At 37.1% G+C, this 24,075-nt stretch overlaps 1 protein-coding gene across 1 annotated transcript in view; it reads right to left on the minus strand.

Moving 5' to 3' along the window:
* Epha6 (EPH receptor A6) overlaps positions 1–24,075 on the minus strand; it is a 921,293-nt gene that overhangs the window by 340,672 nt on the left and 556,546 nt on the right. The window contains exon 7 of the mRNA XM_006981610.4: positions 1,508–1,670. Coding sequence (XP_006981672.1) covers positions 1,508–1,670 — 163 coding nt within the window. The remainder of the gene's footprint in view (positions 1–1,507; positions 1,671–24,075) is intronic.

A 24,075-nucleotide genomic window follows, 5' to 3' on the forward strand; every position in this document is an offset into this window, starting at 1 on the left:
ACCAAATACAGTTATATGATGGAATTAATATAAATTTATCCTAAAAGTGTCCCTGCCACATCCTGTTGACCATTTACCCCAACCACTGGTCATGTGCAGCCTAAGTAATAAAGAAAAGGCCACTGTCATTTGGGGGATGTAGGTTTTTTTTTAAATTTATATTTACATGTATTAGTATTGACCAAAATTAACTGCACAGCTTAGAAAAGTTAATACCTATTTATTTCTTTTTATTTTACAAGGTAAATAATTCATCTACCTTTTAAAAGCACATTTATGAGTACTGAATTATTAAGTTATAAATGCACTCTCAGGAAAATTGACCAAATGAAATGTATTTAAAATCTAGTCAAATGCGACAATGAAGCCTGATGTAAACATTGTACTTGTTATCAATTCTAAAATTTTTCTAAGCTACAGATGATAGGCTATTCATTAAATGACAGTTGCATACTCAATCATACATCACTATAATATTTATTTATTTATTCTAGCCAATAACAATGTGTAGAACACCTAAACCACTCATGTTCTGTGTGAGGCTCCAAGGATACCGAAGCAAATGAAAAGTTATGGCCATTTGTGTTCTCACGATATAGCTGGGAAGAAAATGTAAATTTGAATTAAAAATACTGGACTGGCGGCATGTACTCTCATAGGGTGCCAAGAAGTTATACATGGCTTTGATTCTGAACAGAGGAGTCAAGAAGGTTTCTAGGGCTGGGAGGGTGAAGTAGGACTATTTCTGAAAACAGGAATCATTATAGAACAGGAAAAGAACTGGGTGTTGAGACCTCAGGCCAAGCCTCAAGAGTGGCTGAAGTGACTAGACATGGATGGTAATGTTGGCCACTCTTTAGTAACCTACAAAGATGAAAGAATGATGGAGTTCTGTGTTCACTAATACATCTGGGTTTATAATGGATAAGAGATTTCAAAATGCACATCATACTTCACTCCCTTCATGTCAGGTTTTGGTTTTCAGTCTGCTGAGCCTGTGGAAATAATGCAAGTTTCTCATAGAGCCTATGCATCTATATTTAATCTTGTAATGTACACGTTGGTGGAATGTATCTCCGGACCACTGTTTTTTTTTATTGATCTGAGACAACAAGCCAAACATGCATATTTTGAACTGACTGCTGAAACCATTTGTTTGCAGCCTGATCTCTTCCAAGTTTTCATTAGTATTATATTATAATATAATATATTATAATACCAGGACTGGTGAACAATCACACCATCCATTAAGATCCTGTATAATAGCATGTTTGACAAATTCTGCATAAATGAACATATTTGTGACACATGATTGAGAGTAGGCATTTCAGGAGGTATTCATTGACTAGCATCAAAGCAGTAACTCAAATGAGTATGTGGGTATTTATATGAACTGCATCCCATTCAGAAAGGCCATTAAAAGTTGGGACACCTGGTTTTAAATTATCAGGTTAACTGGAATAGTCCTAAATTACCATCTTACTTTATATCCTTTAGTGAAACTTACTTTCGTCTCCTGTTTCAAATTCAAACTTCTGACTGTAGCCACTGTATCCTGTCGAAGTCCTCACTCGGATATGAAATATGTACTTGGTGGATGGCTTGAGACCTGTGATGATGACACTGGGGGCCTTGGACCTCGTGGAAGAATAGGTGAGCTGCTCATGCTCCTAGGGACAGAAAAAAGGAAAAAGGAAATGAGGCGGTGTGACCCTGCCGTTTCCTAGAGACAGTTCCCAGCAAAACTGAGGACCAAGGCTCTGCATATCAAAAATACTGATGGAAAGAAATATAAGGGTTTCCACAATTTAGCATTTAATTGATCAGAGTTATATATATGTTGTGTCTCTGACTTGGAAATTTATCAATAGGACAGTTGCCTGGATTAAACTACACTTGGACCACTGGTGACTTTGACTTTGGCTGTGACTTGGAGAATAGTGGTGGTCTGAGGGCATGTTCACACAGAACAGTAGCTTCTTCACCAAAATGGACAGACTGGACTGGACACATTATCATGAGTGTGGGGAATCATGAATCCACTACACAGCACTTCCACCCACAGGTAGTGAGTGCCAAAATGCCAGGGCTCTCTATCTGTGGGGAGACCTGTGGGTGAAAAGAAAAAAAAATAACTTTTTTCAGGTTTGAAATCTTTATATAGAAATCAACTGCATTGATCTATAACTCTGATTCCTTAGAATTTTATCATTAATATATGAAATTTAACAAATAAAATGATGCAATATTTTTTCCACTGAGATTTCAGAGTTCACTTTTAGATATGTGCAAGCTACATAGTGATGGTGAGATCAGCTTCAAAAGGTGTCCATAGAGTAGTAGTGACAACAGAAAGGTAGGGAATACTTAAAGCACCTGTGAAATCATTGACAAGCCTTGTATTCAACTGTTACACATCACTAAGGTGAAATGGGCTTACCCTGGCACGCTAAATGATCAGGGGAGTCCAGGACTTTTAAATGGGCTCTTTTGCTCTTACATAAGAACAGAATTGTTTGTCTTTGTAAGGGATTGTTTACAAGATCATGGTGGTGGGTGAATAACTAAACTCTTATTGCTTGGGGTTTATACAGCTTTCCTCTAAGAGCATATCTTTTAATAAGATATTCAAAAGCTTCTCTATTCTGAAAATCTGCCGTCTGAAATGATCCTCAACCTGAACTGATCCAGTGCTGACATGATGTCACATGTGGATAGTTCCACACTTGAGCTCATACATATGCCACAGTCAGGATGCTGGCGCACTGGAAATACTGTATACAATTGCCTTCAGGCTATGCATATAAGAAGTTTAAATGAATTTGGGGCTTAGAATTGGGTACCATCCTCAAGATATCTCATGTACATGCAAATACCCCAAAACTGAAAAAAAAATCCAGATCTGAAAGACCCAAGGATATTAGATAAGGGAGAATCAATCCACATTTGTACAAACAACTTTTCTCAATGCACAGATCAACATAGGTCAACAGTTCCCAAAGCGAATTCTGCTTTTTTTATAAGTCTAAATGTAAAAATTCCGAGGAAGGCAGGAGCCTTTAAGGGTCTTTAATTTAATGATTCATTTGATACTTAATCATATCTGTATTATCAGGATCTCATTTTTGGTTGTCCTGGAAACTGCTATTTTTTAAGAGACTTTCTAGACTAAGAAAAGATTGTAAAAATCTACACATAGAGAGGATGTGTCAAAGTTCTGTTTACTTGAGGGTGATAACTTAAGATTCAGAACTATGACAATGATTTCCTTTATGTTGTTTTGGAGAAAAAGTTCTTAAGACATTAATAAATGTTATAGCTTTATTTTTCAGAACTTTACATACTTTATGGTAATTCAGTATCTGAATGAAGGAATCAAATTTTCTATCTCTCCCTCAAATAATAAAAATTAATTACAAAATGACTAAACCATTGCAATATTGTAAGTAATAAACAAAACATAAAAATTGGGAATACACACACATATGCAATTTTGAGAGTAGGAAGTAAATAAAAACTTATGCATCTAGCATAGGAGCTACAGAAACAAAACCAGGTCTATAAATATTGATGATGATAATTATCTGCTGAGAATTGAAAGCCAGAGTCAGCTGATGTCAAGACATTTGTAATCAAGGGCTTAAAAAGTTCATAGCATAGAGGAATAGAAATGTTCTTACCAACCATAATGTCTGAAGTAGACATTTGTTGATCATTTAGATTTTTCAATTTCTTGTGCAAGAGGAAAATAGTCCACCTTTGATATAATTTCCTCCAATATATGTTATATTTTATCTTGAATGCTGCTGTACCATATGAAATGATGACTATGGGAGGATTTGTAAAGCAATGAAAAAGAATTTAGTTTTATCCCCTGAGACGGATGGTATGAAATGGAAAGTTTACTCTTTAAAATACTGCCTAACAATTATACACTGTCTTGGTTGCTTCACCAAAACATAATTAAACAGTAATTTCCTACCTAGTAAGTTACAGAGTCTAGTATGCTACTATAGGCAGCTTTTATATTTTTTTGCTTTCTGATTTGCACAAAATGTTTGTAGTTATACCCCTGGAATAAAAATCTTCAGGAAGTGTGTTGAAATGTACTCAACTCACCACCAGCTGCATGTCAGCTTCTAGCAGAGCAGAGCTCGTGAAGTGGAATTTTCCTTTTGGTACTTTTAGACTCATAGGAAACCAAGTTAGCCTTCATCTACTACAAGCATAGGATGTTATTACGTCAGAACATTGGCTAATTGCTCTTTCGCTGACATATAAGTTCCAAGTCTAAACAGCCATCATAAGGTAGAGAACATAACTTGCAAGGAACTGTTAGATCCCTTGCTCATCCTGGCAGGACGGCTTGGGAATGTGTCTGAGTGGAGCGGAGCGTTTGCATATGCTTTTCTAGAGTAGCACCACAGTTGTGAATCATCATAGAATTGCCAGTTGTGTGACATGAATGCTGTTAACTCTGCTGAGAAATCTATTTCACTATTCCTAAATTCATATATTTACTTTATTCTGTAGTAACATTCCCTGATCATTTTTTTTCCTTTTTCAAGGTATGATCGTTATTGGTTACTTTTCCCCCTATTACTGAAGAGAGATTTTGTTCTCCTATAATATATCCTAATTATAGATTCCCGTCTCCCCACTCCCTCTGGTTCTTTCCCAACTTCCCTGCTATCCAGATGCACCCCCTTTCTGTCTCTCATTAGAAAGCAAACAGGATTCTAACGGATAATATTAAAATAAGTTAGAACAAGAGAAAGCAAAACTAACACATCAGAATTGGACAAAATGAACAAATAGAAGGAAAAGAGCCAGGGGAAAGTAAAAGAAACAAACGTAGATACAGAATCCCACTTGCTCTATACTTAGAAATCCCATAAAAACATTAAACTGGAAGTCATAATACATATGCAAAGGACCTGTTAGGGTAAAAAGAGATAAGAAAAAATAAATTAAATGAAAAATAAGATAAAATTTAAAACTGTGTATGGGAAGCCCTGCCATGACAATGTGAGACAGGGAACCCACAAAAATGTCCTTGAGTTCATTTTCTGTTGATCATCTACTGCCAAACATGCAGACTGCCTTAAGGGTAGTTTTTCTACTCTGTCTTCCTTTGAAGGAAACTTAATTATCAAAGTGGTTATCGTTGCAGTTAAATTATCATTGCAGTTGGAGAGAGCTCCTGGGTTAGGGATGGGGACATGTGTCCATGTCTACTTTCAGCCCTGTGCATGCTGCTGCAGTCGCTGCAGATGCATGTGTGCATCTATCATGTGCAACTAGCAGGCCTTGACTTCTCTTTTCCTTGTGTCCTCCATTCCCTTTGGGCCTTATGCTCTTTCTGCCTCCTCTTCCTCGGGGTTCACTGAGCCCTGAGGGAAGGGATTTGATGGAGACATTCCATTTAGGGCTCAGGGTTTAAAGGTCTCTCACTCTCTGTAGGGTTCTGGGGCACTCCAGTCCAATAGGCCAGCACTGACAGTGTTCCTTTAGCTGGCTTCCTTTCTCTTAAAGTCTTTGGATCTCGTCAGATTTCTAAATGATATCCATCTCTTTAATTTCGATTTTAATGTAAATTTTAAATTAGCTAGATTAGTTAGATGGATAGTTAATAACAATACTACTGATTTTTTCCTACAAACTTACAGAAATGAAGGTGTCAGTATTCATAGGAACATGATTTATATAGCGCTGTACAACTGTCAAGATGTTTTCACACACATTCTTTAGTTCTCATAACAAGTTTCCAGAGCAAGTAAAATGATAATATTCAATTCCCATTTATATTATGGTGAAACTAATCCAGAGTCTGTCTACCTCAGTTAATTCAGACATATATGCTGTCCTTATTTTCATTTTAATTTTCTATTAATCTACTGTGCAGACAGTTTGTAAGTAATATTAGGAAGTCACCTCACTTTCTATGGAACGTGCAAAATTCATATTCACCCCGAGATCAGAATTTGTTCAAAAGCCCAAGATTCTGTCTTAGATGATCTGGCAGCTGATTAGCAGCCAGCCACAGGGACTTAAAACTATAAGGAATAGATGACAAGTTTAGGACCGTGACCTTGATTTTTCTTGGTAAAGTTTTTCAGTCTACTGATTAGAATTCTGAACCTATAGAATGCTTGAGAAAACATAAAATTAAAAGTTATAGTTTTGCAAGGGTTAGTTTGTCATTTCAACCTTATCGCTCTTCTATGTGTCTGTCTGCTTACTTGTCTCTGTCTGTCTTTCTCTCTCTCACATACATGCATACAACAAATGAAGAATCACACATGGTCTAGTGACATGAAGTTTGAAATAATGAAAATTTGAAAGAATAGTATTGCATGAATTGGTACCTGCATATCAGGGAAAAAAATTGAATTCCTCCTCAAAGGAGGAAGATCCTCATGGTTCCAAATCGAGAAGGCATGAGTGTTAGATTTAAACTGTGTTCAATGATTACTTTCTAAAGCAGAGGTACAGGGAGAATCCAGCTACTTCATTTAGTGGACCATTTCAAAAAGAGTACTACCTGGGAAGAGGAGGAACTCATCAACCCTGCCTGAAAGATGCTTTAAGATTTTTCCTATCATTTCTTTGATGCTGTAGATTTCCTTTAGTTCATATAAATTCTCATTCACCATTGAAGCAGGTCTAATCCTATTAAGACATAGCATCCTGGTTGGCTTTTCAGTCTTTTCTTGGATTTAATTGGAATGTCAAAACTCCGGAAAAGCTATTGACTCTGCGTGTATTCCATCTCTAAGGTTTTTATAACACCATGACAAATGAGTAGAGTGAATGCAGTATCTGAAGGTGTAGCATCTCTGTCAAATGGGAATCATCACAAAAGGGCATATGCTATAAAGCATCACTTCTATTCTTGTGTCAGTAGCCTTGATTAGACTGACGTGTTAATCTACGCATCCTTTAAAGTTCTCTGGAGAGAAAGAATCTTATTCCCCACAAAATAATAAATATAGTATATAGAAAATGTCCTTCTAAATCATAACTTAGTTATTTGCTAAAAGAAGCCCAATAATTTGTGTGAATATGGGTGACAATTCTGCTAACATTGAACTCTAGGAAACCATCATTTCATTCTTCTCTTTTTTATTCCAGGATAAGACAACTTAGAAATACTTTTATCAATGACCAAAAAGCCAAGGACATGCAACAATTTTAACCCAATAAAATCCTGTTCATTGTTAATTGACCAGTAATTAAAGCACAGTGGGAAAATGGAATGGCTAAAAATATCAACATGAAAGGACTAAATCTGTCTACAAAGCAGGTGAAAAGTAAAAACCCTGTTTATAAAAAAAAAAAGTTTGAGAAAAACCAAAGTTGCTAAAACAGGCCACATTGCAGAGTGGATGTGCCTGACTCCCTGACCTCCTCGCCAATGTGCTTCCTGTGGATGACATCACTTGTCCATGTACAAGTGGGTCCAGAGTTTCCGCTCACAAAGATACACCTGCCTCTGCCTCCCCAGTGCTGGCATTAAAAGTGTGTAGCACCACACCTGGCAATTAATTAATTTAAATTTTCTCTATGAGTGTTTTGCCTTTGTGCTTACATGTGCACTATGCACAGTGTCTGCTGTGACAGTGATGACTTGTTCGGCTACTTCATGCTGATCAGAAGATGAGGCAACTACAGCGTCCACAGAGTAAATGACTGGAAGTGAATGGCCTCCTGCAGCCTGAAGGGCGTGGCTGCCAGCACTGATGGTACCATCCACAGACTCCAGGGTGGGCACAGAACCAGGTACTTGAGGCACAACGGCTGCCCTTCCCTAAGCCCCCAATCCTGGAAGCTACAGAACAGATTAAGATTGGACAAACAGCTCACATGATGATGTAGGCAAGTACTTGAAACTCGCCAGCAGGGCAGGCTGCCACACCCAGTAAGTCCTTGAAAAGAACGAGAAATCTGCCCACACTTTTGTAGTTCCAAATGAACTTGAATGATTGCCAGTGGAAATTTTGGGAAGTGAAGTAGAATGGGAAATGTGAAAACTGTGGTATAACTTTAAGCACAGGTACAAGGCAAAGGCTGGCTTTGTGAGGATGTGGTCTATATCAACGGAGTTGTATGGCTTCTCGGAAGCCACACATTCAGTAAGCCTAGCAAGAACCGGAGAAATGGACCAGATATTAAGAGCAGCTGCTGCTCTTGCAGAGGACTGGGGTTCAATTTCTAACGCCCACACTGTGGCTTTCAATCATGTTCCGGATGATCCCATGCTCTCATCTGGTCTCCTTAGACACTGTGTACATATAGTGCACAGACAAGCACAAAGGCATCATTTCATTCTTGCAAGTGAGGACTGTTACTGAGAAATTTCTAGAGTGTCAACTAGGAAAACTTTAGAATTAATTAATAGACGTTTACTTGAGTTAGCTAAAATATAGTTTTTACTATACATAGCAGTAGCAAATAATTTTTTTCATTTATCAAGTACAGGATCCCAAAATATTTAACTATATGACAAAAATGAACAAGACTCATATTCCTAAATATTTAATATTTTACTGTAGAAAAATAAAGTATTTTTATTTTATGACACAATACTACAATCTTGTGTAAAATACATATAGTAGTGATTGAAACAGAAACATAGTTTCAGTTTTATATTTATTGTAACCACATTAAATTGTGTTGTTAATGCAACTGTGACTAGTTTAGTTGCTTGTTAAGAAGTTAGCTTTTGTTCTTTTGTGCTTACATGCAATTATGTTCATTTTTAAAAAGTCTATCTGCCATCAACTTTGCTGTATGTTTTTAATTCTAATATACTATAAATTTTTAGTAAACTATTATTTTATTCCCATAGTAAAACTGACCTGTTAATACTTGTTAAGTATATAGCAGCATTATACTTTTTTAAAAAATTTATTTATTTTAAAAAGGTTTTTTTCCTTTATTTTACATATCAATCCCAGTTCTCTCTCCCTCTCATTCTCCTGCCTTCCCATCTTCCCCCCATCCAACCACCCATCCACTCCTCAGAGAGGGTAAGGCCTCCCTTGGGGAGTCAACAATGTCTGGCATATTAAGTTGAGACAGGACCAAGCCCCTCCCCTCTGTGTCAAGGCTGAGCAAGGTGTCCCACCCTAGGGAATGTGTTCCAAAAAGCCATTTACTTCTAAATGAAAACTTTGGATTTAATGACAGTTTAACTGAAAATTTAATTGACTTTTTTTTTATAAATGACCTTAACTTTTTCCTATTACTGGTCTCTGGTTATGATTTGTGGGTTTTGTTAGAAATACTGTGTTGTAAAACTTTCTTTCATTGCAACGTCCTAGAATGACATCATCATCATGAGAATCCTGTATTCTTTGGTAATGTTACTGAAATAGACAGTTCTTGTGGTAGATTTGAGTCGTTCCCTGTGCCGCCCACCTACCCCAGCCCAGCGAAAGGGGACAGAGATGGTGCACTGTCTCAGTGATAAGAGCAAGGTAAAAGGACTACAGGTTTGTTCTCCTGGATGACTGACCCTGTAATCAAGAGCCACAGAGAAAAACACTTCCACTTTGTGGTTTCTTTGGCTGAGAGATCCAACTCTGCCTTGTAGCCTGCATGTTGATCATCCTATCAACAAAATTCACAGCTGGATTCCATAGCTATCCAGCAACAAAACTGCTCTCTTTTCTCTCATTGTTCGAACTGTGTAAGAAGTTCCTGACTTGAAGAGAAAGGGAGGGGTCTGTTAATTGTTCCTGGGCAGTCAGTAGAGTGCTCTGACATGTTTTTTCTGCTATGACAAAGTTTTAAAATACGCACAAGTAAGAAAACTGTAGAGCTATTTTAAATGCATGAGCACTTTCTGGCTACACTTGAGAAGTGTCATTTAGTGTATGGTAGCTGTAATTTACTACAATCAACTCTTGATTACCCCCAGTAATCAAAAATAGAAGACCATAAATCTCTGTGAAATGCATTCATGTCCTTTTTCTCATATATTTCTTCCAATGGGTATCATGATTCATGCAAAACAAAAGCACATAGATTCTTAGTACACTAACTGTTCAGCATTAGGCAATAGCTTATTGGTCTTAAATCAGGTATTAAAAATTGGTTGATCAGATATATGTAAATGGTTAAGTAAAATGAATGGTAAGTTTTCTGCTACGAATATGGTTAAATTATTATAGCATGACTACAAAATGCTAGCTCTAGGAATGGACCAGTAAAGTCATTCTACACATGAAGCTGGGATGTGTAAGCAAGGAGTTAAGGTTGTTGTAATGATAAAGTGAAATGTAAAAGCATGAAAGTTATTATAGAACCCAGCAGATATCTAACACAGTGTTCTTATTTTCAGAGCACTTGTCAATAGTGAGTCAAAATTAAGTCTTTATAAAATCATTTGTACCTGCACTGCTTCCGTCAGTATGCCTAGGCCCAGAATAGGGCTAGCTATCATGAGAGTTTCCCCAAGTATGAGTGAAGAAATGGTTCCACCGCTCTGTAATTTACCTTTGAATGCTTAAATTAGTATTAAATTTTTGTAGCAATTTGAAATTTGGTATTATCACCTAATGGTAACCAAAATGTAAGGAAAATAATTTTCTTTACTAATATTTCATCACAACCAAGTACTACTGAGAGCAGGAGAGGTGGTCTTTCCCAAGGAAGAGCACACCAATTAGTTGTCCAGTGTCAAATGGGCAGCTGAAAACATACATACAAGTAACAGTATATGAATTCAACAGATTATATTTAGGAATACATATAAAATGCATATATACATATATACATAAAATAATAATTTATGACAAAAGAAGCTATGAATTTGAAGGAAAGTGGGAAGGGGTATATAGTAAGGTTTGAAGGGAGGAAAACAGAAGAAGAAATGTTATAATTAAAATACTGTCTCAAAAATAAACAATATCAAAAAGTCATTCATCTGGTATCAAGTGGCCAATTTGTTTTCTTGGGAATATTGTGAACAGCAGGTAGGACTTCACTTGCAAAACTTAAAAATTAGTATTTACGCCACATATAGAGCACGTGATAGGCAGAGGCTGGTAAATCCCTATGAGTTCAAGGCCAGCGTGGGCTACATAGCAAGTTCTTGTGTAGCCAGTGCTACAAAATGTGACCCTTTCTTAAATAAATAAATAAATAAATAAATAAATAAATAAATAAATAAATAAATAAATAAATAACCCAACTATTGGTGTTGAAACATCTCAGTGCATATTCTTAATATTTATTCAGTTTAAACTTTCCCACTGGTCTTGGTGTTATTCAACTTTCATATCAATGAGATATTGATTTTTCTTCTTTCCTGTATCATACACATTTATGAAGATATATAAGTAAAATGAAATGTTTAAACCTGCACACATACTTGTTCACAGAGAAAAGTTCCTTCAGTGCACAATTTCAATTCTTTAGTACATTTTATCAAATGTGTATTATGGACAAAAAATAAGTTTTAAACTTCTTCATTCTTTTTATTTATTTAAATATTTATTGAGATTATAGTACAATTACAACATTTCTCCCATCTCGTCCCCCATATATGCCTTCCTGCTCTCCTTCAAATTATATGTATATAGACATATAATATACACATACATAATAATACATAACATGCATATAATATACATATATGTTTCTAAATATAGTTGGCTCAGTTCAGAAATGTTACTTGTATGTATGTTTTCAGGGCTACTTGGCACTGGAAAACCAGCTGGAAGACCATTTTTCCCTCCCACAGATTTCCTGAGTTGAATATAGTTCTTTGTATAGGGTTGAGGATTTGGGGTATTTCTCCATTCTTTGTGGAAGGTCACTTGTTCCTAAAGATTTGAATTATTTATTAGCATTTCAACACTAATATGTAGGTGATAAGAATAAATGTGCTGATAGAAAAGGCAAGAATATAAATGTCAGGGAAAAACATTTAAATAATTCACATATATTAGACTATTGAGAATAAATAAAATGATTTTATGTGAAAGTAAAAATTCCAAAAGAAAATTATTTGCAGTAAGAATATTTGAGGATTGCACTAAATTTTAACTAAATATGTTGAAAGTTTAGGAATTCCTACAGATAGTAGTAGTTGAGGTAAGAGTGTAAAATAGCTACATAAAAGCTAGATAAAAAGTATTTTATTATAAAAATTAGCATAAGTTAGCAATAAGTGTCAAAGAGAGAAAAATACACTAAGCATCTTTAGAAACATTAACATGCATATCTATATTTTCTCAACTATAAATGTTAAAGCAAATGTCAATGTGAACATTTGCAAAGTTAAATCATTGTAACAGTGTCAGTATGGAGTGGCCCTTTCATTAATTCTACCAAACCATGGGATGTAAATTTTTTTTAAAAAATGAAAAGCTAGAGAAAATAACATATCTAAAAAAAGAACAGCTCTATTTATGATAAAAGTTCTGACCAGATAGAAATAAACAATGCAAGTGACAGAAAACTACTATGAAAATTAAATAAACACAGTAGCAGAAGGATTGTTTTAAGTATGTCTAGGTTGCTATTTCTGGAAGAATTAAAGTAAGATAAGATGGACATAATTGTACTGGAATGGGAGTGAGTAGCAGCATAATATAAGAAATAACTTCAGTGAAGAGTGTCCACTGAATGACAGTATAATTTGTAAATACAGGCCATCACATTTTTTTCTTGTAAATCAGCTACAAAATACGTTGTCATGTGATATACTTCTTATATTAGAAAAAGCAGAAATTTATTTAAATTGATATGCAAGCATGAGAGTTCTCTAGCATTGTTTATTTACTTTGCATGTGACTCTGATGTGTGGGTGTGCAGGTGTAAACAAATAGCAGGATTATACAAATAGTCTTCCTTCATCACTGGTCAACTTGTTTCAGGGCTCCCTGTTTTTTTTTTTTCTGACTTCTGAACCTGGGATTATAGGTAGGCTGCCATGTCCACCCAGCACTTTAATTCTGGGGATCTGAACTCTAGTACTCTTCCCTATGTGGCAAGTGATTTATACACTGAGCTATTTCCTCAGAGATGAAGAATGGAGAGATAGATGATAGATAGATGGACAGATGGATGGGTGCGTGGGTGGATGGGTAGACAGAGAGACAGAGTTTGTGGATAGATAATTTCAAAGATGAGCATGTTGAGACTGAGGACAACATGAATTGTCCTGTCCTCTCCATTCATGATGTGGGTTCAAAGGACTGATCTGAGGCTGAGCATCACTTCTTGGTGTCAGGTACCTTTGCCTGCTGAGCCATTTTGCCCCACCCATCCTGGACAATTTTCTAGCATTGGGGCTGAAGTTTTAGGCTTTAGAACAGAGATTAGCTTTTTATACTATTTCCTAGTCAAATCATTGACTCACTATTTCAAGAGACATATAAATTGTAACTTTAAGTAACTATATATTGAGGTAGCTTAATATGTAGTAATAGAAAACTATAATATATAAGTATCACTTCATAGTCTCCATCTCTATTATGACACAGTTCAGTGATCATATACATTTTATAAATCGCTACATTTATTCATGATATTTTGTCTTAACAATAGAAAAGCTTAATCAATTTAAGCACAGGAATTACTGAATTGTTTGGAAGAATTAATGACATTTTAGCCTGAAATGACAACCTAGATTAGTCAAAACAAATTAATTAAAATCATAAACAGAGCATGCCTTTTAATTTTAACAATTTCATCCTGCTTTCTGTGCTGAAGGCAAGGGACACTCACAGTAGAAAATTCTCCCACCTACTGTATGAAGCAGGTCTCAAAGTTGACTTGACCAACTGAGGTACAGACTGCTCACATTAAATGTTAATGTCACTCAGTAGTTCCTGCTGCTGGGATGTTAGCTTCACTTGAACTCCAGATCTCAGGGGCTCACAATTCTATCTCTAGTGACTGATGGAAGCAGATACAGAGATCCATAGCCAAACACCAGGCCGAGCTCCAGGAGTCCAGTAGGAGAGAGAGGAGGGATTCTATGAGCAATTGCACCAAGATCATGATGGGGAAACCTACAGAGACAACCAAACCAAACTAGTGGGAACTCATGTAAGTTGGAGCAACAGCTGTGGAGCCTGCATTGAACTGGCCTAGGCCTTCTGCATGGTGAGACAGTTGTGTGGCCTGATCTGCTTTGGGGGGGCCCACTGGTGGTAGGATCAGAATCCATTCCTGGTGCATGAGCTGACTTTTTGGAGCCTACTACCTATGAGGGGACACCTCATGCAGCCTTGAGGCAGGGGGAGGGGCTTGGACCTGCCTCTACTGAATTTACCTCCCCATGGGAGGCCTTATCTTCTTGTGGGGAGGAGTAGAGGGTGGGTTGGGAGGGGGAGGTTGAGGGTGGGTGGGAGGAGGGAAGAGAAGGATCTTTGGTGTGTAAAATGAATGGAAAAATTTTTCTTAATAAAAAAAGAGAGAGAAAAGATTCTACATTATCATTTATTATCCTATATAGTTTCTAACATCAAATGATACATAAAAAAAGCCAAGTGTCACTAAGAAACTTTATATACTCAATGTGATGGATTTCACATTACACTTTTCTTAATAGTCTGGTAAGAACAAAGATGCAAAAAAAATGAGGAATATATTTCTTTTTTTATTGAGAAGTTTTTTATTCATTTTACATACCAAACACAGATCCCCCTCCCATTCTTCCTCCTGCTCTCCCCAAGCCTTCTCTCCCAGCCTACCACATACCCCCTTCTCCAGAAAGGTAAGGCCTCCCATGGGGAGTCAGCAAAGCCTGCTACTGTTCAGCTGAGTCAAGTCCAAGCACCTCCCCCAGCTTCAAGACTGTGCAAGGTGTCCCACCATAGGTAATGAGCTTCAAAAAAGCCCGTGCAAGCACAGGCATATATTTCCTATACAGAGAAGTAGGTTACACCCTGAACCATGATATATGGATCTTTGACCTTCAAAGTATTTGACCCTACAAATAGATTATTATTTTGTTACCTCAGTAAAACCCCCCACTCTACCCCTACAGACAAAGAGAAGCTTAAACCAGGATTCCTAAGTGTAGATAAGAACTTAGACCCCTTTTCCCCAGGTGGCTGTATCTGCTACAGGGACTTTGGAAAACACAGAGTTAGGATAATCGACCAAAAGACTAAAAAAGGGAGGTGGGTTAAAATAAATTATATGGTCTGTGCCTTTAAGAACTAGCCTCACAAAGAAAGGGGAACTGTCCTTCCAACCTCTCTGCTGTGAGTGAGAGATTTGGAAGAGCCTCCCTGGAGGCTTGTAAACTTAGAATAAACCTTACTTTTGCATTCTGTACCTAAAGTCTCCAGTGGCGGCTTTGGGGACGCGATCTAGGCACAACAAGAACCTCACTCTATTGTCTCAAAAAAGGGGCCTTAGACAAAGATATCTCAATATAGATAGACCCAGGCCAGTTTCAAGTCCCCAGAAATGATGGCACCAGCCACAGGAACTCAAAAGAACAAAGTCAGGATGTCTGATGGTAACAATTAACCACGAGATGCCCCTCTCCTGAGATAACATGACCAGACCCCGGAGATGAGTTGTAAAACTCCTGACAGGGCAAACAGATAAGCTAGAATAAGATAAAGTCCAGGCCCGGAAAAAACTGAACCAATCAAGGATGGACCCGTACTAACCCCCTCCCCTCTAAGGAATTTTATGGGTTTTGCCTATAAAAACTAACTTCCCCAAGAAAGAGGAACTCTTCCCTGCCTCACTTGAGATGGCTTGAGATAAGTTCCCTGTCATGACTTGCAGCAGAAGTAAACCTTGCTTTTGCATTCTGGTATGCTTGTCCTTGGTGGTCTCTCTGGGGGTTACGATCTGGGCACAACAGTTACTATTTCATGTGATTTGCAGCTGTCATTAAAGACACAGAGCTGAAGACACTGCAGGCCACTTTGTTTTATTGTTTGTTTTTCTTTTGTTTATTTTTAACCATAGGAGGCAAGAGACTCACCAGGAAGAATAAAACTATTACATCTTCCATTAAGTTACATTTTCAATTGTTTATGCTCATCTATGAAACCAAACAGGATGTAACAACTCAAATCATGTTCTTCATTCCATTTTTGTTTCACTGTTTTCATTGTAGTGTAGGAGGGTCCCTGTACCACAAGTGATGAGACGATGTGCTTCCCAGTGTCTTAAACTGAGATGTTTAATTCTATGTTAGAGTTTCCAACAGAACCTTCTATGTTTGCCAACAGAAGTGGCCTTTTTAACTAATATAATTTCAAGAAAAAAAGCCCCCTTTCTGTGATTTAAGCATGGCTTCTTATGATTGAGCAAGTGCATATCCTGATAAAATGAATGCAAATCCTTGGCTTCAACAGTCTCACAATATTGAGATGTATCGAATCATAACTGCATCTGAAGTGATTCTAAATGGGAGTATGTTCAAATGCAAACCAGATTTTCATTGCTGCTGCTATTAATACAATTAAACAGATGTCCTTGTTGATAATGGAAACTTTTCTTGCATAGAAGTCAAATTTGAGTTAGTGGACTGGACTGCATTGTTCACTTAGTAAACTGTTCTCTGAGAAGCACAGAAACTTGAATCTTTTTACTCCATGTCTGGAGATTTATGAAAGCTTAGCCAGGGGCCCAGGTGTTGGGTCCTTTGGATGACTGAGTTTGGGCAAAATATCTCTATGCAGGTAGAATTTCAATGCTTTAAGATTGCTTCAGATGGTAGAATATCTTTAGAAGTCAATTATTTTGGGTTTCAGGTCAATAACTTTTACCTGTGGGCATGAGCCCTTGATTGTGAATGTAGTCCTCATTAGTACATCAGGATAATCTTTGGCTATTTTATATTTCAGGAGCCAAGGACAGCTATCATGATGAACATGTGCAGGGAAAATGGCCTTGATTACTGGGCTAATAAACAATTGAACTAAGTTTTTAGATGGTATGAATGGTGTGTTTTAAATTTGCTATTTCATTTTAGACAGAGTTTTCTTTGGAACCAAAGCTGGTCTCAGACTAATAATTCACCTGTTCTAGCCTCTTGATCTCCGAGATTACAAGCACTTACCACTACTTTGGCTTTATACTGGTCTTTAAAAATGTGAAATTATTGAATATGCTAAAATAAAAACTATCATCATGTATAGTTCACTAAGTAGAAAATTACCAAGGTGTTATGTGCAAAAGGAGCTGTCACAGCTCCGACCATTCAGACATAGCTAAATTAGAGGGGACAGAAATATTTAATTCATTCACCTGCTGTATTTATCCACAAAATCACAAGAACCAAGGGACATGTGATTGCTTTGATTGCCTTATTTAAATGTCCTTGTGTGAAAAAAAATCAAATGCAGGTTCTGGAAACTCTTGTCTTTGCCAACTGAAACTTAGCCAAAACCAATTTAGCCTGCATCCAGCCATGGAACACTGCAGAACGCTTCCTCAGCTAACGCTTTATAGTTTTCTGAGTATATATGTGAGTTTCTATGAGTTAAATAAGAAAGATCCAAATAAATTACAATTCTTACTCTTTCCCTGAGGAAATGTTAGTATATCTGGTAGTCACCACTTTCTTACCAATGCAATCTATATTGGAATTAATTGTTAATATAGATAAATTAGGACAACAAAAATTGAAGAATGAAAATCTAAACGAACTCAAATAGTGTAAGGTAACTACCTAGATGGTTAAAACCATTGATTGAAAAATAACTTTTGAAGTATCAGAACACTTAAAATAATCAAGCAATTTTCTAATTTTCCACTTATATGTTCACATAAATGGATAGCTGTCTTTTATTCTTGTTTTTCTTTCCTCTAAAAATTCAGATCAGCATGCAACCTACAAGGTCACTGCAAATACATGATATTAAAAAGCAGCCAAATTCTTTAGCAACATAAATGTTTTTATGAGCAGCAGGTGTATTCTTTGCAAGGCTGTAAAGCCATTAACAGCTCAGTAAGGAGTACATAATAATAGGCTGTTAAGGCAGCCTCCCTTGCAGGAGTACTGAGGAAGGACACTTTTGAAACCATTAAGACAACAGGATTTTAAAGAGTATCAGATATCGATGCTTTATGAATAGTGGTTTGTTTAAACTTTATATCATTAAAGTAATGAATTTAGTTTTCTTAATATGAATATGCTCACCCAAAAGAATGAACTCTTCTGAATAAAAGTTAAATCATAATCTTGAGGCTAAATATGTTTTAGTCATAAGTCCTTGAAAATAGTTACTTTTATTTAATTATTTTTTTTTTTTTTGAAAAATCCCATGGTTTAGGGCTGATAACACCAAAGCTATCTTAATTGAAACTCGTGTTTTCCATCTAGGAGTTCAGTCAGCCCACTTCTATCAACAACTGAATGAATGTTCAGGGTAGTCTATGTTATGTGAAGTGCTAGTTGCTCACTCTGAAATTATGCATGATCTTATTTTCTTTCTATCACTTCCAGATAGTCAATAAAATGGTTTTCTTGGTTTAGTAGAGGGATTTTACTTCCATAGTTGGCATATTCATTAAGTTAAAAAAATGTGTGTATGTGTACTGTATACTCTGTGTGTGTGTGTGTGTGTTTAGGCCAGAGGTTGGCACTGAATGTTTTACACAACCACCTTCTGCTGTGGGATGTTCTGTTTGTCCTGTGGGAGCCCTTCTTGGGTTCTTTGTGGCGTTACCCAGCAGGTCTGCATAGAGGATGATTAGGACCATGGGCCTGAGTGCAGGTGTTTGAGATGGTCTGCACTTGGCTGTGCTGGGGGATGGTCTGTATGTCAAGTTGCTCTGATTGGTTAATAAATAAAACCTGATCGGCCGTGGCTAGGCAGGAAAGATAGGCGGGACTAACAGGAGAAATAAAAGGACAGAAAGGCAGAAGGAGACGCTGCAGCCGCCGCCATGACCAGCAGCATGTGAAGATGCCAGTAAGCCACCAGCCACATGGCAAGGTATAGATGTATGGAAATGGATCAATTTAAGATAAAAGCACAGTTAGCAAGATAAGGACAGTTAGCAGGAAGCCTGCCACGGCCATGCAGTTTGTAAGCAAAATAAGTCTCTGTGTTTACTTGGTTGGGTCTGAGCGGCTGTGGGACTGGCGGGTGACAGAGATTTGTCCTGACTATGGGCAAGGCGGAAAACTCTAGCAACAACCTTCATTTGGAAAAGTGGGGACTTCTGACAGGGTGACTCCGAAAGGCTTGACCCAGAATTTTGGGCAGGGCGGGGAGGGGGCAGAAGTAACACCACAGAGGAGTTTTGTATTCCCATAAGAAGGTCCAGTTCTGGCCGTTGGGGGATTAGGGAGAATCAGTCACTGAGGTGAACACTAATTGTGAATCCTAGAGTTGCAGCACATGGGGCCTCTGTTTCCAGAAGTTCTTTCTTGAACAGAGAGCATTTTCATACCTGCCCCCTAAGTCACACAGGCTTGGAAAACACAAGGTCAAATGTAGTTAAGGAGGCTACTGTCTACAGGTTTTTCCTGAGCCTTAAAGGTGTCCATATGTTTTTCATGGTTAGAGATGGAAAGCTACATTCTTCATTGTTTTGGCCAAACTGATTGATTGCATGAACCTATGGTGAGTGGGAATATCTACCAAGACTCACTCTGCAATACATATTTTGGGAGACATTAATTTAAGATATGTTACATAAATATAGCTTCTGAAAACCATGAGTGATATAAACTAACAACATACATACTGATTAGTGGTGCCATTAACCTGGATTATTTTTGTGTCTTCTCTATATCTCCCTTTCTTCTTTCATAGAGATTTTATGACATTGAATTTCATAACTATATTGTCCTTGCCTAAAGAAACAGGTGTTACCACATCTGAATGGGCCCACAAATAATACATTACTTACTTTGAATGTATTTAAGCTTCCCAAAGGTAATCTCCTATTTGTAGCCTTCTGGAACTTCCTTACATTTCTAAAGTTTATCATTTATGACAATCTCCATTCTTTAATTTAACTAGTATACACCATTTACATTTAATATACAATTTGTTTACTCACTTTTCTAATTATGTAAATTTGGATTTGTTTCTTTTTTTTTTTTTTTTTTTTTTTTTTTTTGGTTTTTTCAAGACAGGGTTTCTCTGTGTAGCTTTGCGCCTTTCCTGGAACTCACTTGGTAGCCCAGGCTGGCCTCGAACTCACAGAGATCCGCCTGGCTCTGCCTCCCGAGTGCTGGGATTAAAGGCGTGCGCCACCACCGCCCGGCTTGGATTTGTTTCTTATACTAAGTAGTATGTTATGTTGTTGTACATGCTGGTACTCTTGGATGTTATTTGGCCTTCTTATAATCTTAATAGATCCATTGGAAGAAAACATTCTTAAAATGAACTTAAAGTTATAATCTCACCTTTACAGTAAATATTTGAACTTTAATAATGGAAGCTTTCAGCCGGGCGGTGGTGGCGCACGCCTTTAATCCCAGCACTCGGGAGGCAGAGGCAGGCGGATCTCCGTGAGTTCGAGGCCAGCCTGGGCTACCAAGTGAGTTCCAGGAAAGGCGCAAAGCTACACAGAGAAACCCTGTCTCGAAAAACCAAAAAAAAAAAAAAAAAAAAAAAAAATAATGGAAGCTTTCATTGTCTTTGACAAAATAAGAGATTTTTCTACAGGGTTTTTTTATTTTTAATGTTCTCTAGTCTATAAAAAATTTAAAATTCTCTGTAAAACATTTCTGTCCTTATATCATTGAGCTCAAGTTCTGTCAAATATAGGAAGTCAGTGTGCAGATTCTTTCTCTTTTTCTCCCCTCCCAGATTCGGTTGTCCAACCCACGTTGTAGGCTCCCTACTCATCTGTATTGCCACCTCCCTCCATGCGCATGTCTATTTCTGACTTGGTCTGTCTCTGGATTCTTTGTTACAACAAACTTCATCTTTCTGTGGTAATGTTACTTGCCACAAAACTTACCTACTAGCATTTTTATTGGAATTTGATTAATATGCCACATTAATTCAGAGAAATCTGATGTCTCTAAGTAACTTTTTTAATCCATGAATATTAGCTCTTTATTAGAGAGCCTATATTTATTTTAAAAACATTTTACATTATTTTCCTTGAATTAAAAATATTGTGGATTAATTCTCAGGTACTTTGTAGATGTTCCTTGGGAAATTAAATTTCACTGAAAACTGTTTTCTGTTTGTCAGTGCTTTATGGAAATACATTTAAATTTTTGTGGCTAGCTGCTTTGCTACAGCTTAAACAACTGGTAATTGATTGACAGAATTTCTATATAGTCACGTCCTTTGTAATGTTACTAGTGTCTTAAAATTCATTTTTTTATTTTATTCTATCTCACTGAAATTGCTAGATCACCTAAAATGTTGATAAGAATGATCATGGATATTTTCATGAAATTCTCAGTTTAGAGAATTATTTGAATATTTTATCTTAATTGCTTTTTGACTTATTCTATGTTCCTAGTGTTTAAAAATACAACTTAGGGATGACTGGCATACCCTTTTTTGGGTTTTATTGGTTGGGATCTCAATGTGAAATGCCCCTCACATATGCCCGTATTTGAACCCTTGATTCCAGCTGATGGTGCTGTTGGGTAACTTTGTGTGATTTTTGGGCTTTGGAGCCTTCCTGGGGAAAGTGGGCTATTAGAGGTAGGATTTGGGAATTTAAAGCCTTTTCTATCTCCAGTTCACTTCCTGCTTCCTGAGTGTACACGCAATAAGAGCAGCCAGACTCCTACCACAGCCTTCGGCCCTGTGTTCCTCACCAAGGTGGACTGTAACTGCCGCAACTATGTACCGGAATAAGTCCTTTCTCCCTTATGTAGCTTCTGTCAAGGTGTTTTATTGCAGCAACAGGAAAGTAATTAATACACTATTTAAGTGGTTATGTTTTATGAATTGATCTGCTAGTGGGGTTAAGTTAGATAAGTGGTTCTCAATCTTCCTAGGGCTGTGATCCTTTAGTACAGCTCCTCATGCTTTGGTGACCCCAGCCATAAAATTATTTTCATTGCTACTTCATAATTGTAATTTTGCTACTGTTAGGAATTGCAATGTAAACATCTGAATTTTCTGATGATCTTAGGCGACCCTGGAAAAGGGTCATTTGACCCCAAAAAGGGGTCATGACCCATAAGTTGAGAACCACTGCATTAGATTATGAATTGTATACGATCAGTCTCATTCATTCTCAAATCAGCGGCTTTTCTGTAGTTTGCCAGGTGAGTTGACTATCATTGTCTTTAGGATTTGGTGTGTGTGGACCCGAGGGATAGTTGCTGGAAATCATTTTTCCCCATCTTTTACTACTTACGGCAGCTATTTATGAAGTTAAAAGGGGGCTATTTCAGTTCACTTTTTTGGAGATTCAAATGAAAGAGTGATTGGCCTCATTGGCTTTAGGCACATCACACCTAGCATGTGAGAATGTTCATAGTTAAGCCATGAAATAGAAAACTAGAGGACTGATCAAGGCTCTAGATTGTTCTCGGGGGACACATCCTCAATACCCTAAGAATCTACTACTAGTTCTCACTATATCTAGTTTCACAGCACCTCCCAGTAACCGTAGCTAGGACCAAGGTTTAGCATGTAGACCTTTGGGGTTACCCTTTGACAATATCGTATAATGTATGCTATTTTAATGCAGTATTCAAGATTTTTTTATTTTAAAAATATGGCAAAAGCACTTTTTTCAGATTTATATACTTCCTTACAATTTTCCATATTTGCTGCTACTGCTTTTTCTTCTTCCTCTTCCTCCTCCTCCTTCTTTTCATCTTCTCCTTCTCCTCTTCTTTTTTCCCCCTCCTCCTCATTCCTCTCCCCTTTGTTTATTTTTTTTCTCTCCATTTTTTGAGACAGTGTTTCTCTGTGTATCCCTGGCTATCCTGGAACGCACTAGTGGAGTAGAACTCAGAGACCCCCCTCTTCTGTCTCCCAAATTCTGGGGATGAAAGGCATGTGCCACAGCATCTGGCTTGCTTTTTATTTTTCATAGTGTGCTTTTGGAGGTTTTTTTTTCTTGCTACTGAAGCCAGGTCTTGTATGACAGATCTTTTGGTGACAGATTCTCTCCTTTAGTTTATCTCTAAACATCTTTATTCTACCCCTCTTCTAAAAAATATTGTTGCACAGATCTTCCTGGGTTGATAAATGTTTTCTATCAAAAACTTTGAAGGTGGTATTTTTCAGTTGCCTGTTTTCCAGTGTGCTAAGAAATCTGCTGTAAGTCCGCCACTTCTTTGCCAATGGTCTCTTCTTGTTGCCTCACTAATTTTAAAACTCTCACCTTTTCTCTAGTTCCTTTATATTTTGCAAGTCTAATATAAATGTTACATGTAGGAGCTAATTCTGGATTTGTCACATTTATGGATTCATTGCTGAAAATGTGTAGCCTCTCTTTATGTAGATATTGTAGGGTGTCCATTCTTCCTAATTTTTTGTCCTTAGGTGAATTTAGTGTCCTAATTGTGTGATTGTATTGTCTACATTGCTTTCCATGTCTCTTTGTACTCAAGTCTGGGCATGATTTTCAGATGCACATTCAACCTTACATAATTCATAGTTTCTCTTTTTATCAGTGCATCCCAGTATCATTTTATTGTAATATATGCCTGATAAACGTACACATGCATAAATGCATATATACACTTATAAAAAAGGACCACTCCAATTCAGAAATTCCATTTTGCCAAATTTGCCTATTATTACCTTCTCTTCATGATTGCATTTATTCTTCTAAATATTCCACACATAGTTGTTCTGTGTCTGATAGTTCAACACAAATCTGTTGTGGATTATTCATGCTGACCCAATCATTTTTTCCCTAATACTTTCAGCTCGTTGATTGTGATGCCATTAGCAGACCACAATCTGCAATGTACTTGAATTCTTAGTTTTGAAATCTTTCTTTCGAGATGGTTTGCTTCCATGTCTATATGATGTGGCTGAAATAGCTCATTTCAGCCTTTCCTTGTCAAGGGCCCCTCACTCTTCTCTTATTCCATCAATAGTGGTCTCACAGCAATAAGAAACAATCTCTAAGAGAGCTCACTGTACAGACCAGCAGCTCTAGTTCCCTCTAAATCAATTGTGTGTG

This window comes from Peromyscus maniculatus, chromosome 12 (genome assembly GCF_049852395.1).
Source record: "Peromyscus maniculatus bairdii isolate BWxNUB_F1_BW_parent chromosome 12, HU_Pman_BW_mat_3.1, whole genome shotgun sequence".
NCBI classification, from domain to species: domain Eukaryota; kingdom Metazoa; phylum Chordata; class Mammalia; order Rodentia; family Cricetidae; genus Peromyscus; species Peromyscus maniculatus.